The following is a 14,998-nucleotide window of genomic DNA, read 5'->3' as shown; positions in this document are numbered from 1 at the left end:
GGTTAGCAGTTCGAGACTTGATTTATTCAATTTTCTTAACGGGTTAACCGATATCGAAAAATGATTTTAACCCTTGGGTTTAAAAATACACCTTCTCTCGCCTCCAGACCTGTAATTTATGATTAAATGCGTCATGCTATCGCTCTATTGTCCCTTTTTGCTTCTGCTTAGTGACAACTCAACTCTATGTGCATTTGCCCCACTTCATCCTTTTAATATTTTTATTTTTTTCTTTTGTCATTTAATTTTGAATTTTCGGAATAGATTTAATTAATGCTTTCACTTTAATATATATATATATATATATATATATATATATATATAGAATATAAAACCAATCCAAAATTGTTTTACTTTTAGATTTCTCTAGTAATCGTTTTTTGCTTTCTTTTTTAGTTTTCAGGGAAGTTGAATTGAAGTACCAGTTAATTGTTTGAGATGCTCATTTAGCATATTTGTGTTATAACATGTGTAGGGGCGAAGATGATTATATGCCAGGAAACGTAACTGGGACTAAGCTTCATAATAACTTCATGATATTACACAAGTTAACATGCAAACTTGACTCATGATTAGGTCTTGTAATTAGACCAAATAGCTCTAGGGGAAGGTTAGGGGATTACAAGGTGGATAATTAAATCCTTATCAACAAGGTGAAAGTTTACGTAATCAACCCATTGGACTACTAAAATTTCTCTTTCCTAAACTGATCGAAAGTCAATAAGATCAATGCATACTTAGGAGCGTCTATTTACTGGCATTGGCTTTAGGATTTGAATGCCCAGATAATAGCAGTTCTAAATCTCACTTTGCTCCTTGCTGCTTCAATTTATCTGTTTTTATCTCAAGATTTTCTGTCTCCGACTTGGATTTCTCCTCATCTTTTCCCCATAGGACACCATAGAATCCCACTACTGTCAAGAACGATCCTACAACTCTAAAATTCACAAACAATAATAAATGTAAGTTAAAAAATTTAAAAAAATAATTAAAAACCAACAATTTGGAATGGTGAAATGAAGACTTACGTTCCAAGATATAGTTTCTCACGAAGCAAAGTCCAACTAAGAACGGCCGTTATGATTAGCATTAAAGGGTAGAAAACGGAGACATAGAGAGGACCTTTTCTTTGTATACACCATGAAGTTAGACAATATCCTAACGCAGTACATACAATTCCCTGAAATTTACTGTTGAATTAAATAAAGAATAATATATAATAATACAAACAATAATTTAAATTTAATTTGTTAACGTAATTGTTACATTGTAAAGAACGGCAATAGTTCTCATACGGTCTAGAAACCAAGCAGCTTTATCATGAATCACAAAAACCCCAATTATCACACATTGAAAACTTGCCATTAAACACATCAACATTGTACTTGTGTATGGAGCTGCATACTTCTCGCTTACTCTTGCCTGATAAAATAAAAAAATAAACATAATTTGATGAATAAGTTAATCAGTAATGAATAATTTGAAGTAAGAAAATATGAAAAAGAAATAAAGAATGTGCTTTATTTTGTGACAAAAAGAAAGAGAATTACTTGGAAAATAATCCATAATGAATAAGAAACAGTGCTAACAATAAGCAATAAAGGTCCCAAGATTAAATTGACATGGTCAGTAGAGTTCTTTTTCTCAGTATTTTCTGCAAATTTCCAATGGATGCCAGATTGACCAATTACAATAGGTCCATGATACAAGGACAATAACATGGCACCACCAACACATATTATTGTACCCCATACTTTGGCTTGCCCTGACTTACTTCTAAACCCCACTTTCTCCAACCTGCCAAATTAAATTAGTACTTTTCTAGTAAGTATTTTGGGATTAATAATATGTTACACTCATATTGATTTGAAGAAAAGTAGTAATTAAAATTTATTACCCAAAAGGGATAGCCAGGAGAAAAGTGGCTGCTGGAATTAAGTTTGATAATGCACAGGCGATAGTAGGAGTGGAATTCTTTAACCCAACGAAGTATGCAATCTGACTTGCGGTTAACCTGCATATTGGATACGTACCAGAAAGTGTGATGTTCAAAAGAAATACACAATATCTCGAAATTAAATTTAATTTGTCAAACATATTTATGTATTTGTTACTCAAAACTTTAAAATAAACTTAAACTGAGGGGGAGTAGTTATACGACATGGATGATGCGCTTGAAAGAGAGAACACTAACCCGGACAAAGAACATAAGAAAATCCAGAAAAGAATAGATGATGTCAACTGCGGCTTAGTTTTCCTGGATTGAATAAAGCAAAGCTGATTTAGCATTTATCCACATTCGTACAATATTTATGTGATACTTTAAAATGAGGGGTAATTAATTACCACTCGAAGAAGTAAGCAAAGGGAACAAGGGAAATGGTGGCAATTATTTGGCGATAAGCAATGTGGACGAAAGGGTCCATTCCAGCATCCATGACAAGTGTTCCTACAATGTTCATCCCTGCATAGCCAACTTGCACCGTCACCATTAACAAAAAAGGCAAAACTTCGTTACCCATTTTTTTTTGTTATCTTAACTATATATGACGATATATAATTTGATCGTGGTTTTAAATCTAATTCTGGATACTGACTACTAAGACGTGACGACGGAAAAATTATACAAAAAGGTAAGCATTTTATAGATGTAAACGAAAACAAAAATTAAAGAGTAGATTCTACAGATGATGATCACAAGAAAAAGAAAGGGGCCACATATGGCAAAAACATTTAAGTTCCAATATAATTCACAGCAGACGGCATATCAATGTATACACTACAAGTTAGAGCATTGTGCGTGATCTCCTCTTCGATACAGTTTGAGGAAGATTTTATAATTTCTCGTGTAGCCGCAAGATATATATATAAAGCGATACAAAACAAACATTAGAAACCAACCAGTATTGCGAAGAAAAGATACGGTTGATTCCATTTCTAAAATCGGTATCAGTTAGGCGATTCCACTTGCCGTTGATATAAATTATATCTAAATTTTACGGTGAAAACAACATGGGCTAGCCAGTTTTTGAATTGTAATGGAATGATCGGGTAGAATGGTAATTACTCCTGATTGTGATAGAATAGTAAATATTACTTCATATTACCGACAGGAGCTCTAGTTGACAGTCCAACATAAATTACGCCACACCTCAGACAAAGACTGTTATATCCAAATTAATCCGTCAAAGGTGTGGGGATAAAGTGAGTAAAATAGTGTAGATCAATAAGTTAATTTTGTCCAACACACTCTTTTAACACCTAGTCATAAGACCTAAGTTAAGAAAAGAGAACAATGACTTTTGCTATTTTGATAAAGTTAAAAGAATGTACAAATATCACACACATGGTGGGTGGAACTAGAACAACTTGCCATGCCATGTGGCCACAGAAAGACAAAACATAAAAACTGCCAAAGATGAGGAAATATAAAGAAGAACAAGGCAAAACTACAACAAGGAGGCAAAAATATTTCTGAAGAAAAAAGGGAAGAAGAATAAGAAAATAATTTGTCCACACATTTAGAATAGAACAAAATAGGGACAACTTACCATGAAGTGGAACCCACACACTGTTCCAAAACGGTCCCACAATTTTCAAGAACTGTCAAACGTTCTACTTGTATACTAAAAAGAAGTTGAAGAACTGACTAGTGTAAAAGCCAGAGGAAAAACAAACATGGCTTGGGTCTCATTCTTACAACAAGCTTCAGCTTATGTTGTTGTCATTTCTGCACTTTCCTCTTGTTTCATAAACCCAGTTCTAGCTCAGTGTAAAAATGCACCAGTTATTTTCAATTTTGGTGATTCTAACTCGGATACGGGTGGACTCGTGGCCGGACTCGGGTACCCAATTAACCTCCCAAATGGTCGAACTTTCTTCGGCAGATCAACTGGTCGTCTCTCTGATGGTCGCCTCATTCTTGATTTTCTCTGTAAGTCCCATTCACTCTTGCTCCTTTTTTCTTCTTTTTCTTTTCCTGTTACTTTGTTTATTTTCTTTTCATTTTCTATAGTGCTTGTTTAATTGTACATTGGAAGTATGAATTTGTGCGGAGTTTGTTGGATTCACTGCATGCATTGTTTGGTAGGTAAAATGTCATATCTTTGTAAGATTGTGATGAATATTTGATTGGGTCCTACTTGGATTTTAATGTTTGTAAGTATCTGCCATTTCATTAATTGAATTAAATGCAGCTTGACTACTATGGTTTATTCATGCAATTAAATTGAGGACATTAATAGCATAGCATTGCATTAGTTACAAAATATATGGTCCTGAAAAATAACCTTGTTCCAAGTTTATTTTGCATCATCCATTTGAGAATGAAAATTTGACTGGGTAAACTATGATCTCTATCGTACAAGCTAAGTTGAAAATGTACTTTGCTTCATTTCATTTACCTAGTCTCTGTTTTATAATGTGATACTCTTTTAAGTGTCAAATGACTTAAAATTGGTGACTCATTGATGGCTGGACATTGACGATGGTTTACTAAGACTTTATGTGTCATTCTTTTGGAAATACTTGCTTTAGGCAAATTGAATCATTTAAGGAAAGACTGTAGCACTACAGTGAAAGTTAGTCGAGTGATGCTTAATGGAACTACTTTGTTCTAAATTTTATTTACCTTGGAAGAAGGGGTGTAAGCTGTTTGCTGCAACAAAACAAAGAAAACTGCATACAACTTTTACACAGATAATTCTAAATGGATTTCTTCTTTCAGTTAATAAAACGTGAAAGGTAATTAGGACCTCAATTGTCATGAATCTTATGCAATGTGCAAAACAATTAGGATTATTGTCTCCTACTGTATTGAGACAGAACATGTAGCAGGTATCTTCATTGTGCGGAAAATAGTTATCATCGGATCTTTAGGTTCACGCATTCTTATCATGTGCCTTGGGAATATGGAATATCTTGGCAAATAAAAATGAAGACAAACTTGAATGTTGTAATAGCACTGAGGAATATTTCCAATGTTTTCATGTCATTATTTTTCATAGAACTTTCAAAGATTTTTTTATGCGTTGCATTATACTGGGATCTGTATGGCCCTCCAGAAGCACTACTTCCCCTCCTACTATATGTAAATCAACGATGGTGTAGTTTATGGTATATTGAGTTCTTAGTTTTGATTTGGACACATAATTATACTCTCCAAATATCACGGGATACCAATGTATGTGAGATGAGATTACTTTTTTTGTCAGTGCAGGTCAAAGTGTTAATACAAGGTTCCTGAGCCCATACCTAGACTCTGTGGGATCCACTTTCTTGAATGGAGCAAATTTTGCTATAGCAGGATCTCGTTTACTGCCTAAGTATGAACCGTTTGCACTAAATATTCAAGTCATGCAGTTTCTTCATTTCAAGGATCGCTCAATTGAACTTGTTAGTGCTGGTAATTCTTACACTTTTCTTTCATTCTCTGCACAAATCTTGTATCAGTCACATCTTATTCTTTTTCTTTCTGATGGGTGGTGGGGGTAGGAGGGGATCGTAAGGATCTTTCTTGATGCTCTACTAATTTCCAACATCGATGTGCTTAGAAAATCTGCAATCTGCATACTTTGAGGCTTTTCTAGTGATATTCGAGGACATAATCTCATTAGTGTGCATATGCAATGTTGTTATGAACACAGAATATGTTGGTTATCAAAGCTGCAAGTTTATACTTAATGTGATAATTGAAATCTAGTCCTTGATTTTCCCTCTTGTTCCAGTTTAATAGCTAAAGGGCACATTTTGTTTCAAACAGGTCAAGCTGGAAATTGCCGAGCTATGTCCAAATAAAAGTAGTAGACCATTAAAATCTTTTACACACCCTCGGATCTGTTGTGTTGGCTATTCTTCCGTGAATTTGTCTTTGATTAAACTACCCAGTTTGCATGAGGACTGGAGACCAGCTAGGCCAACTCTTTTAATTCAGTTAAAAGATACTTATACAGTGCGCAACATGCTCATTACAATTTCAGATTGAGATGGTGTGTCCCTAGTTTTTTGGTTTTTCTTGTTCATTGCTAATAGAGCATCAAACACAAAGAGATGTTAAGCTTATGAAACTTATAGATAATTTTTGTTACCCATGCTAATGGCCTGTACCCAGAAACGTGAACGTGATCTTGACTTAGGTTCATATTGTTACATCCAGGTTCTGGAAATTTGGTTGGTGATGAAGGATTCCACAATGCTCTTTCTATGATAGATATTGGACAAAATGACATTGCCGATTCATTTGCTAAGAACATGTCTTACATAGAAGTAGTCAAGATGATCCCCTCCTTTGTTACAGAGATCAAGAATGCTATTCAGGTAATTTCTTCAATCACTATTCATTCACTTTCCCCTGCTTCCCCAACCAAAAGAAGGAAGTACAACACAAACAAGAATATCAGTAAGTTTATATGAAGAAAAGCTTAGGAAGGCTAAAGTTAGTTAAGAAAGGTTTCACCGCAGGGTTAATGAGGTGCTGAAAGGTTAGCTACCTGATTTATGTGATAGCAGTTTTTGCCCAAATGCAGCAAAGACATTGTCAAGACATAAAGATATACTGTTTCTTTTAGTTTGCAACTTAGAGTATATACAACTAAAAAAGCATATATACATAAATGTAAAGGAATTTTCTGCAGTCTATACCAATTGACATGTCTTAATATAGTTATCAAGTTTTGGCTATTGCTATCTTCTTCTTGTTCTACTTGACTTCATATTTTAAAGTTGTAATTTAGCTTTGCATTCTCGTCCTGAAACAAAAGTTATATCGCTAAACATATCCATTCTTGAGCACGTAGAACACCCCTTAGAAGTTGACAATGATTGGTAAACCAGATGCATGTCCATATACAGTATCTCAGATCGATAACTCTTCAGGAGTTTCCCTCATTTATGACCTTAATATCTGCATGTGAGAATAGTTCTGTTAGTTGGAACTAACATGTCTATGGCTAAAGCTTCTATTGGATTTGAATAAGAAAATATTACTGTTCCATCCTTTCACATAAATATTTAAGTTTTATGATTTTAGCTTAAAATTTAATAGTCTTAGAGTTTGCCCATTCCCTTGAAATTTTTCAAATGTAGGTCATATATTCTCAAGGAGGGCGGAAATTTTGGGTCCACAACACTGGGCCACTAGGATGCCTACCTCAAAAACTTACCCTGGTTCAGAAAGTTTCCTCTGATCTTGATCCACATGGCTGTCTTGCAAGTTACAATTCTGCAGCACAGCTGTTTAATGAAGGGCTGCGACATGTGTGCCAAGAGTTGGGATCTGAAATGAAGGATGCTACTATTGTGTATGTAGACATATATGCTATCAAATATGATCTTATAGCCAACTCCAGCAACTATGGTAAGCATAAAATGTTTCTCGTTTGGTTAGTCAGCTAGATTTTCCTAGTTTTTAGGTTGTGAATGATCAGAATGGATCTACGAAAGTTGGTACTGAAATGCTGATATTATTAGTAAAAAGATTGGCTAACTCCCAAAAAAATATGTTTCCTTCTTATTGTGCCCTCATGTAGAGAGGTTCTTTTCACTTGTCATCAAAAACTTCTTGCAAATTGAGTTGTTGTTATGGGTAGAATGTCTCACATCGGTTGAGCGGGAATGAGTTATATGGTTTCACGACATTCCCACCGTATGAGCTAACTTTTGGGAGTGAGTTAGGCCTAAGGTCCATTTCTTTACCGTTATCTTGTTCATTCGCAAACTTGGAAAGTTTGAAATTAAAGAAGAATGAGGGCTGAGATAGCAACACAGTAATTATACTCACGAGCTACTGACTATTTGTAAATAGTTGGCAGCTTACTAAAAACTACTTTTCATATGTTATGATTCTGCATTTGCAGGCTTCTCAAATCCGTTAATGGCATGCTGTGGCTACGGAGGACCTCCATACAACTACCGTAAAGGAGTGACATGTGGTCACCCCGGTTATCAGGTTTGCAGTGAAGGGTCTGAGTTCTTAAGTTGGGATGGAGTTCATTATACTGAGGCAGCCAACAGAGTAATAGCCTCTAAGATACTGTCCACAGAGTATTCCACTCCACGAATCGGCTTCGATTTCTTCTGCCATTGATAGTCATTTGCAAGAATAAAGTGCAAGCTTATCTTATCTTAGTTGCTGCAGAGAGAATGATGAAAATTCTTTGAAGAAAAAGAATAAAAAGATATCATGCTGAGTTAGTATTGCTGTTCTTAGAAAGAGGCCAAGGTGAGCTCTTTGCTCTTCATTTTGAAGTAATGATTCCCTAACACTGTTTGTTTCAGTCCATTTCTTCCTGTGATTCTAGGTATATATTAATTTATTTTACAGGTGAGTATTATGATACAAAAGCCTAAGTTTTTCTTGCAAGTAATTCATATCATGATGTCTTCTAGTTGACATATTCCAAAATATAACATTGACATACTCATTAGTGTTGGCTTTCTTCTTTTTCTTAAAAAGGAACAAAGAAAGGAACTCTTTAGTGTTGGCTTTTATATTGCCCAGAAGAATGTTTCAAACTTCAACGAATCTACTTCCTTTTGTTCCTAGCTTTCTAGTTGAGTTTACTCGATCAACTCTTTGGGGGCTCTTATGTGATAATCACTTAAGAACAGTGGTGAAGCCACATGGTCACAAGGGTGGTCAACTGACCACCCTTCTTCGAAAAATTGCACTGCGTATGTAGGTAAAATATTACGTTTTAAAAGTATATAACACATATTGAACACCCTTTGTCGTGAATTGTTTTTCACTTCTTTCAAATTTGAATACCCTTGGAAAATTCCTAGCTTCGTCACTGCTTAAGAATCTGATCTTCCTTATTGATGAAAGCGCTAGGCACCTTTTAGAGTGGAGTTGAGAACGATGGATTCAATATCAACATTTGTGGATTTGATTCATATTCTTGTATATGCAACTTAGGCCATCTCCAACCCTTGCCTCCATTTTCGCCTCCAACCATTACTCCATTTTTTACACCAAAAAAAAATTCCATGTTATATTCTTCTCTCTTTAATTTTATAGTATTATTATCGTTTATTTAAATTTTATTTTCTTATTTCTATTAAAGAAATTATATCTTTTTTTCTTTTTTACATATTCATCACATATAATTTATATCCCTTTCTTATATAATCATTTAATATAAAATTATTTTATACCATAAATTTTTAAATAATATAATTTGTAAGCAAATATTATAGATTATATATATTAATGGATAATTCAAATAAAAGTGAAATCATTGAGATACAAAATAATTAAGTACATATTACATTATGGTAAAATTCAGATTAAATACTACATAAATATTCAACTTTCACATCTAGTATGCTCCCATAAATGATCTATTAATGCATTACGAAGTGCGAAATGAAGCATCTTTGTGCTTAATTCTTTTGTGTCGAGCTAAAAATTGTTCAAATTGGTGAGTTTCATCTACTACTATTTCTACCATTGGAGGTGGACATTCCCAATCATCTTGAATTGGTGCATTAAGATCACGCTCATTCTCGATTATCATGTTGTGCGGTATAATACATGTAATTGTTATATCATGTAGCATTTCTTTTCTCCAAAAACGTGATGGTCCTGCAACAATTGCCGAACGAGCTTGCAAAACTCCGAATGCACGTTCAACATCTTTTCGACATGATTCTTGTTTCATTGCAAAATGTTTCTTCTGTGGCGAATGTGGGTCACGAATAGTTTGCACAAGGGTTGATCGTTTTGGATAAATACCGTCGGCTAAATAATAACCCATATCATATTCTTTTCCTTGAATAACATAATGGGCGGGAGGAGCAATACTTGCAGCAAGGTCGGAAAACAAATGTGATGACTCTAAAACATTAATGTCATTATTGGTGTCGGGCATACCAAAATATGCATGTCATATCCAAAGGTCATAATCAGCTACAACTTCAAGAATTATTGATGGGGATCCACTACAACCTACATATTGTCCAGCTCATGCTATTGGACAATTTTTCCATCTCCAATGCATGCATACTAGACTGCCTAACATTCCTGGAAAACCAAGTTGTTCACCGATGTGCAGAAACCTTGCGACATCGTTAGTTGTTGGTGATCTCAAATACTGCTCGCCAAAAACCTCTACGATAGCTCGGCAAAATCTCTTCATGCTTTCAATTGCAGTCAACTCTCCAATTTTCACATATTTGTCAGTGGCATCCGATGGCATACCGTATGCCAACATTCTAAACACGGCTGAGATTTTTTGTAGAGTAGATAATCCAATTCTACCCACCGCATCAACATGTTGTTCGAAGTACATATCATGACCTTTAATTGCATCAACAACTCGAAGGAACAAATTCCGGGACATTTGATATCTACGACGAACTTGTCCCTCATAAAGTGGGGATTATCTGAAAAATAACCGAGAAATAAATTATTATCAACACCTTCACGATCTCGATTGATTACCAAATGCCGTAGAACATAGCCAACTCTGATAGGATCATTATTTTAATTTTCTTGCAAACACTGCAACACATAATTGTTCATCTGAATTGCTTGTATGCACAATTGCATCTCAGCTTCATTATCGGAAATTAAAGGTGATGATAAGAATGATGATGAGTAATTTGAATCATCATTATTATTAGATGAACCTTCTATATAGAAATTTATTTTCAGAAGAGGAAAACAATAATATTTAATTTATTTAGAAATGAATTGGATGGAAGAATATGATTTTCCTAAATGGTGTTCATTTTTATAGAGTGGAAATTTTTTCTAAAGATAAAATAGGAATAAAGATGAAATCAATCGGATGGTTGAGAGACGAAATCCACTCGATGATTGAGATCAAGATAAAATCTATCATATTCTCATCTACTAAATTATTGTGTCCGTTGAGTTGTCTACACATTGAATAATGTGTAGAGATTTTTTTTAAAGATAAAATAAGAATAAGGATGAAATCTATCGGACGGTTGAGAATAGGTAGAAATCTACTCGACGGCTGAGATCAAAATAAAATCTATCCTATTCTCATCTACTAAATTATTGTGTCTACTTTTATCTCTATATATTGAGGTGCCAACATAACATTCTATAATCAGAATTGACTTTTGTTTTTAAACATATAATCCACTTTTCCTCTAATCACTCGAAAAAATACTCATTCGATCTGTAGGATACTTTGTAAATGAAGATATTCTAATATGCCGAATGCATTTAGATGTTTCTGAAGATCCAATAACGGACGCCAATCAATCCAGATATCAATTTTGGGGTCGAGTCGTAGATGCATACAATAATGCAAAGGAAAATTTTTGGGAGAGTCGCACCAAAACATCATTGCAAAGCCGAATGCAAGAAGTTTTGACTCTTAAAAAAAAAACTAAGACTAAAAGAATTGAAAAAATAAAATTTTAGTCATCGACGTGGATTCTATTGTCGATCCGACTCGTCGTGAATTTTTGCGACAACAACTACTAATAATGTATAAAAGAAGTCAACAATTTCCCCAGTCACAACCACAACAATTCACGACCCCATTCACTCAATACTATAATAAATTTGGTGTGTCTGGAAACGACATACCTCCCTACTAAGTAGGGGTGTCAATGGATATTTAAAAACCGACCGAACCGTACCGAATCGATTTTTAGTTTTTTTTAATAAAACAATAGGTTTTATATAAATATATAACTGTACCGATAATTAGGGTATGTTTTTTATTTTACAAAAATAAATCAAAAAATTACCGAACTGCACCAAATATATTTACTTGTGAAAAATATATCTATATATTAAGTTTAAAAATAATAAAATATTAATTTTTTCCTTGACCGTTGGAATTATGAAAACAATTACAAGCCACAAGTAATTAAACTCAAAATCCTAATTCCCAAACATATTATGCTTCTCCTATTGAAACTAAATTATTTCTAGCATATTCACTAGTAAGATACAAGGTATTCTAGCGATTATGAGTAACAAACTACAACATATTGAATATGTTTCCTTTCATATGATTTAGATTTATCTTTTTGAATATTAATCTTCTATAAACTTTATTCTTGAGTCCTAACTTGATTAATATATATATATATATATATATATATATATATATATTTTCCAAAACTAAATATACAGGTTAGTTTTTTGTATTATTATAAAACTATTGAGAAAATGTTAAAATATCATTGTCAAAGAAAGAACTTTTTGACTCAGCAAATATTATATATCATACAAAATGAGATAGGAGTAAGATTATGTTCCATCCTCTAACATATGGCTAGGGGTATCAATGGATATTCGAAAACTGACTAAACTGATCGAACCGTACCGCACCGCACCGAACCGATTTTTAGGTTTCTTTTTAAGAAACCGTAGGTTTTTATATAAATCTATAACCGCACCGATAATTAGGGTATGTTTTTTATTTTATAAAAATAAACCAAAAAATACCGAATCGTACCGAATAAATTTTACATGTGAAAAATATATTTATCTAGTAAGTTTAAAAATAATAATGCATTAATTTTTTCTTTGGCATTATGCAAACTATTACAAGCCAACAAGTAATTAAACTCAAAATACTAATTCCTAAAACCTATTATGCTACATCTACTTTAACTAAGTTATTTCAAGTATCTTTATTAGCAAGACACAAAGTACTCAAGCGATAATGAGTAGCAAACTATAATGTATTGAATATGTTTCCTTTCATATAATTTTTTTTTAAATCTCTTCCAAATTAAGAGGACCGATAGTGTTTCCACATTTTTCCCTCTAGCGTGACTCGAACTCAGGACCTAACGGTCGTGGGTGGAGGTGCTTTACCAATTGAGCAAGCCTCACTTGTCTTTTTGAATGTGTTTCTTTTCATATAATTTAGATTTACCTTTTTGAATATTTAATCTTCTATAGACTTTATTCTTGAGTCTCAGCTTGGTTAATATCTTTCCACTCGTGTGATTTATATTTTCTTTGCCTTTGCTTGGTTTCTTTTACGTTGTTGTAGAATAATTGATGGATAATACTCTAGCCATCTTTTATTTTTTTTTAATTCATCACCATTTAAACAGTAAAAATGTCTAGAGAGTTTAGTTAAGTCCTATAAAAGAACGTATGTTATTGCATTCTACTTCTACTAGTGAATTTTTCATGATATTTAAAAAATACCGAAAATTAACCGAACCGTACCGATAACGAAGAGAAACCGACGTGATGGGGACGGTTTCGAAAAGTTTAATTTTGGTTATACATAATAGAATAACCGAAAAATTGGTATGGTACCAATTTTATAAAATAATCGGCCGAACCGAACCATTGACACCAATACATATGGCACTATGCATTTTTAAAAAATCGATTATTATAAGTTTAACCACATTTTTAATACTTTGGAACATAAAAGAATGATTTAAAATATGCAGGGATAAAAATAGCTACTTAAGGGCATCTCTAACGCCAACTGCATTTGCTATAGTGCATGTGATTTTTGGAGTAATTGGTCTCCAGCGCTGCTGTATTTTTTGGCTGCAAATTTGGAGTGACACTATTCATCTCCTCCATTACTATTTTCTATTACTATATATGTTAATATCTTTTTACCCATGTGATTTATATATATTTTTATATTTGCTTAATTTCTTTTACGATGTTGTAGAATAGTTGATGGATCTATACTCTGGTCATTTTTCATGTTTTATTAATTTATTACTTCTTAAACAGTAAAAATATTTAGAGAGTTTTGCTTATAAGTCATACAAAAGTACGTATTTATTGCATTCTACCTTTAATAGTGACTTTTATATAATATTTAAAATAATACCGAAAATTAACCAAACTGTATCGATACCGAAGAGAAACCAGCATTTCAATTTTAATGTATTTTCAATTTTCAATTTTCAATTTTAGCAACATCTAATATTTTATATTCGCACCTTTCAATTTTAACATCTAACATTTTATACTTTCACCATTCATTTTTGGAAATGATTATATATTTTTTGTACAATTATAATTTATAATAAAATTAACTTACAATTTTACATAAAAAATTAAAAATAAATGCACGGAAATTAATTTATCAAAATTATACACCAAAGTTAAGATGTAAAATTAATATTATAAAGATATTACATAAACATAATTAGGTATATATAAAGAGATAAATTAAAAGAGTTAAAAAATAAAAATATATGATATGCAATTTTACAATATTGATAATTAGATATTTTAAATCTTTTTACTCTAAACTTCTTAGTTCTTATTAGTTTCCTAGGAACAAAGTACTTCATTATTAGTCTCCTCGGATTCTAAAGTGCCATGCAGCTAGAATCCTACTACAACAACAACAACCCAGTATAATCCCATTAGTGGGGTCTGGGGAGGATAATGTGTACGCAGACGTTACCCCTACCCTGGGTAGAGACTATTTCCGATAGACCCTTGACTCCCTCCATCCAAGAACTCCCCACCTTGCTCTTATATCGAGTTCGAGTCAATATCAAGCTCGAGACCTAGAGACCGACCAATACCGAGACCGGCCAAGATCGAGATCGAGCCAAGAGACAAAAGAGCCGTTATAACCGTATTTGGGGAGAGAATCTCGGCAAACATCAAGGAAAAACTAATTAATTAATCTATTATGGGATCCCCACTATGTATTTTTTATATACCCAAAATAGAATTTCCCACTATATTAAGAATGTTATCATTTGTAAGAGAGGACACACACGCATTCATACATTCTCACATTCAGAGATTATTAAGATTTATAACATATAGTCAAATATTATCCTTTTGGGGCCTTACGACTTTGAATCATCTTGTTCGTTTATCAATCCTTCTTTATTCAATTTGGGTTGGTATTCATTCCCTTTTACAGTCATTATTCGATATATTTCTACTTATTTTTCTAATTTGTACCAAGTTATACCACGTATCCTTAGAACTACGTATAAATTCAACTCTAACCGTTTTTCGGGTAAACAATTTGGTGCCCCCCGTGGGGCTAAGGAT

The 14,998-nt window shown here is 33.2% G+C and overlaps 4 protein-coding genes across 6 annotated transcripts; 1 reads left to right on the top strand and 3 right to left on the bottom strand.

Moving 5' to 3' along the window:
• Positions 1-493: 493 nt before the first annotated feature.
• LOC104109270 (WAT1-related protein At1g09380-like) lies at positions 494-3,637 on the bottom strand. 3 transcript variants are annotated; one of them, XM_009618511.4, is made up of 8 exons: positions 3,552-3,637; positions 2,347-2,464; positions 2,195-2,257; positions 1,898-2,014; positions 1,551-1,797; positions 1,267-1,422; positions 1,029-1,180; positions 494-937 (listed from the first exon to the last, which is right to left on the bottom strand). In XM_009618511.4, exons 2-8 carry the CDS (start codon positions 2,460-2,462, stop codon positions 805-807), a joined length of 984 nt encoding a protein of 327 aa, XP_009616806.1. In that variant the 5' UTR covers positions 2,463-2,464; positions 3,552-3,637; the 3' UTR covers positions 494-804. The 3 variants fall into 3 exon arrangements, with proteins under 3 accessions (XP_009616806.1, XP_033515342.1, XP_009616803.1); XM_033659451.2 differs by lacking the exon at positions 3,552-3,637 and adding an exon at positions 2,902-3,320; XM_009618508.4 differs by lacking the exon at positions 3,552-3,637 and having other exon boundaries at positions 2,347-2,895.
• LOC104109271 (GDSL esterase/lipase At1g09390) lies at positions 3,419-8,423 on the top strand. The gene is made up of 5 exons (XM_009618516.4): positions 3,419-3,934; positions 5,219-5,404; positions 6,155-6,315; positions 7,084-7,354; positions 7,854-8,423. Exons 1-5 carry the CDS (start codon positions 3,679-3,681, stop codon positions 8,081-8,083), a joined length of 1,104 nt encoding a protein of 367 aa, XP_009616811.1. The 5' UTR covers positions 3,419-3,678; the 3' UTR covers positions 8,084-8,423.
• Positions 8,424-9,350: 927 nt separating this feature from the next.
• LOC104109273 (uncharacterized) lies at positions 9,351-9,869 on the bottom strand. The gene has a single exon (XM_033659455.2). The coding sequence runs from the start codon at positions 9,867-9,869 to the stop codon at positions 9,351-9,353; it is 519 nt and encodes a 172-aa protein (XP_033515346.2).
• Positions 9,870-9,962: 93 nt separating this feature from the next.
• LOC138904831 (uncharacterized) lies at positions 9,963-10,340 on the bottom strand. Its single transcript, XM_070193333.1, has one exon. It carries the CDS (start codon positions 10,338-10,340, stop codon positions 9,963-9,965), a length of 378 nt encoding a protein of 125 aa, XP_070049434.1.
• Between the last annotated feature and the right edge of the window lie 4,658 nt (positions 10,341-14,998).

This window comes from Nicotiana tomentosiformis, chromosome 1 (genome assembly GCF_000390325.3).
Source record: "Nicotiana tomentosiformis chromosome 1, ASM39032v3, whole genome shotgun sequence".
Lineage (NCBI taxonomy): Eukaryota > Viridiplantae > Streptophyta > Magnoliopsida > Solanales > Solanaceae > Nicotiana > Nicotiana tomentosiformis.
The sequence above is the reverse complement of the archived record's forward strand: the minus strand, read 5'-3'. Positions and strand labels throughout refer to the sequence as shown.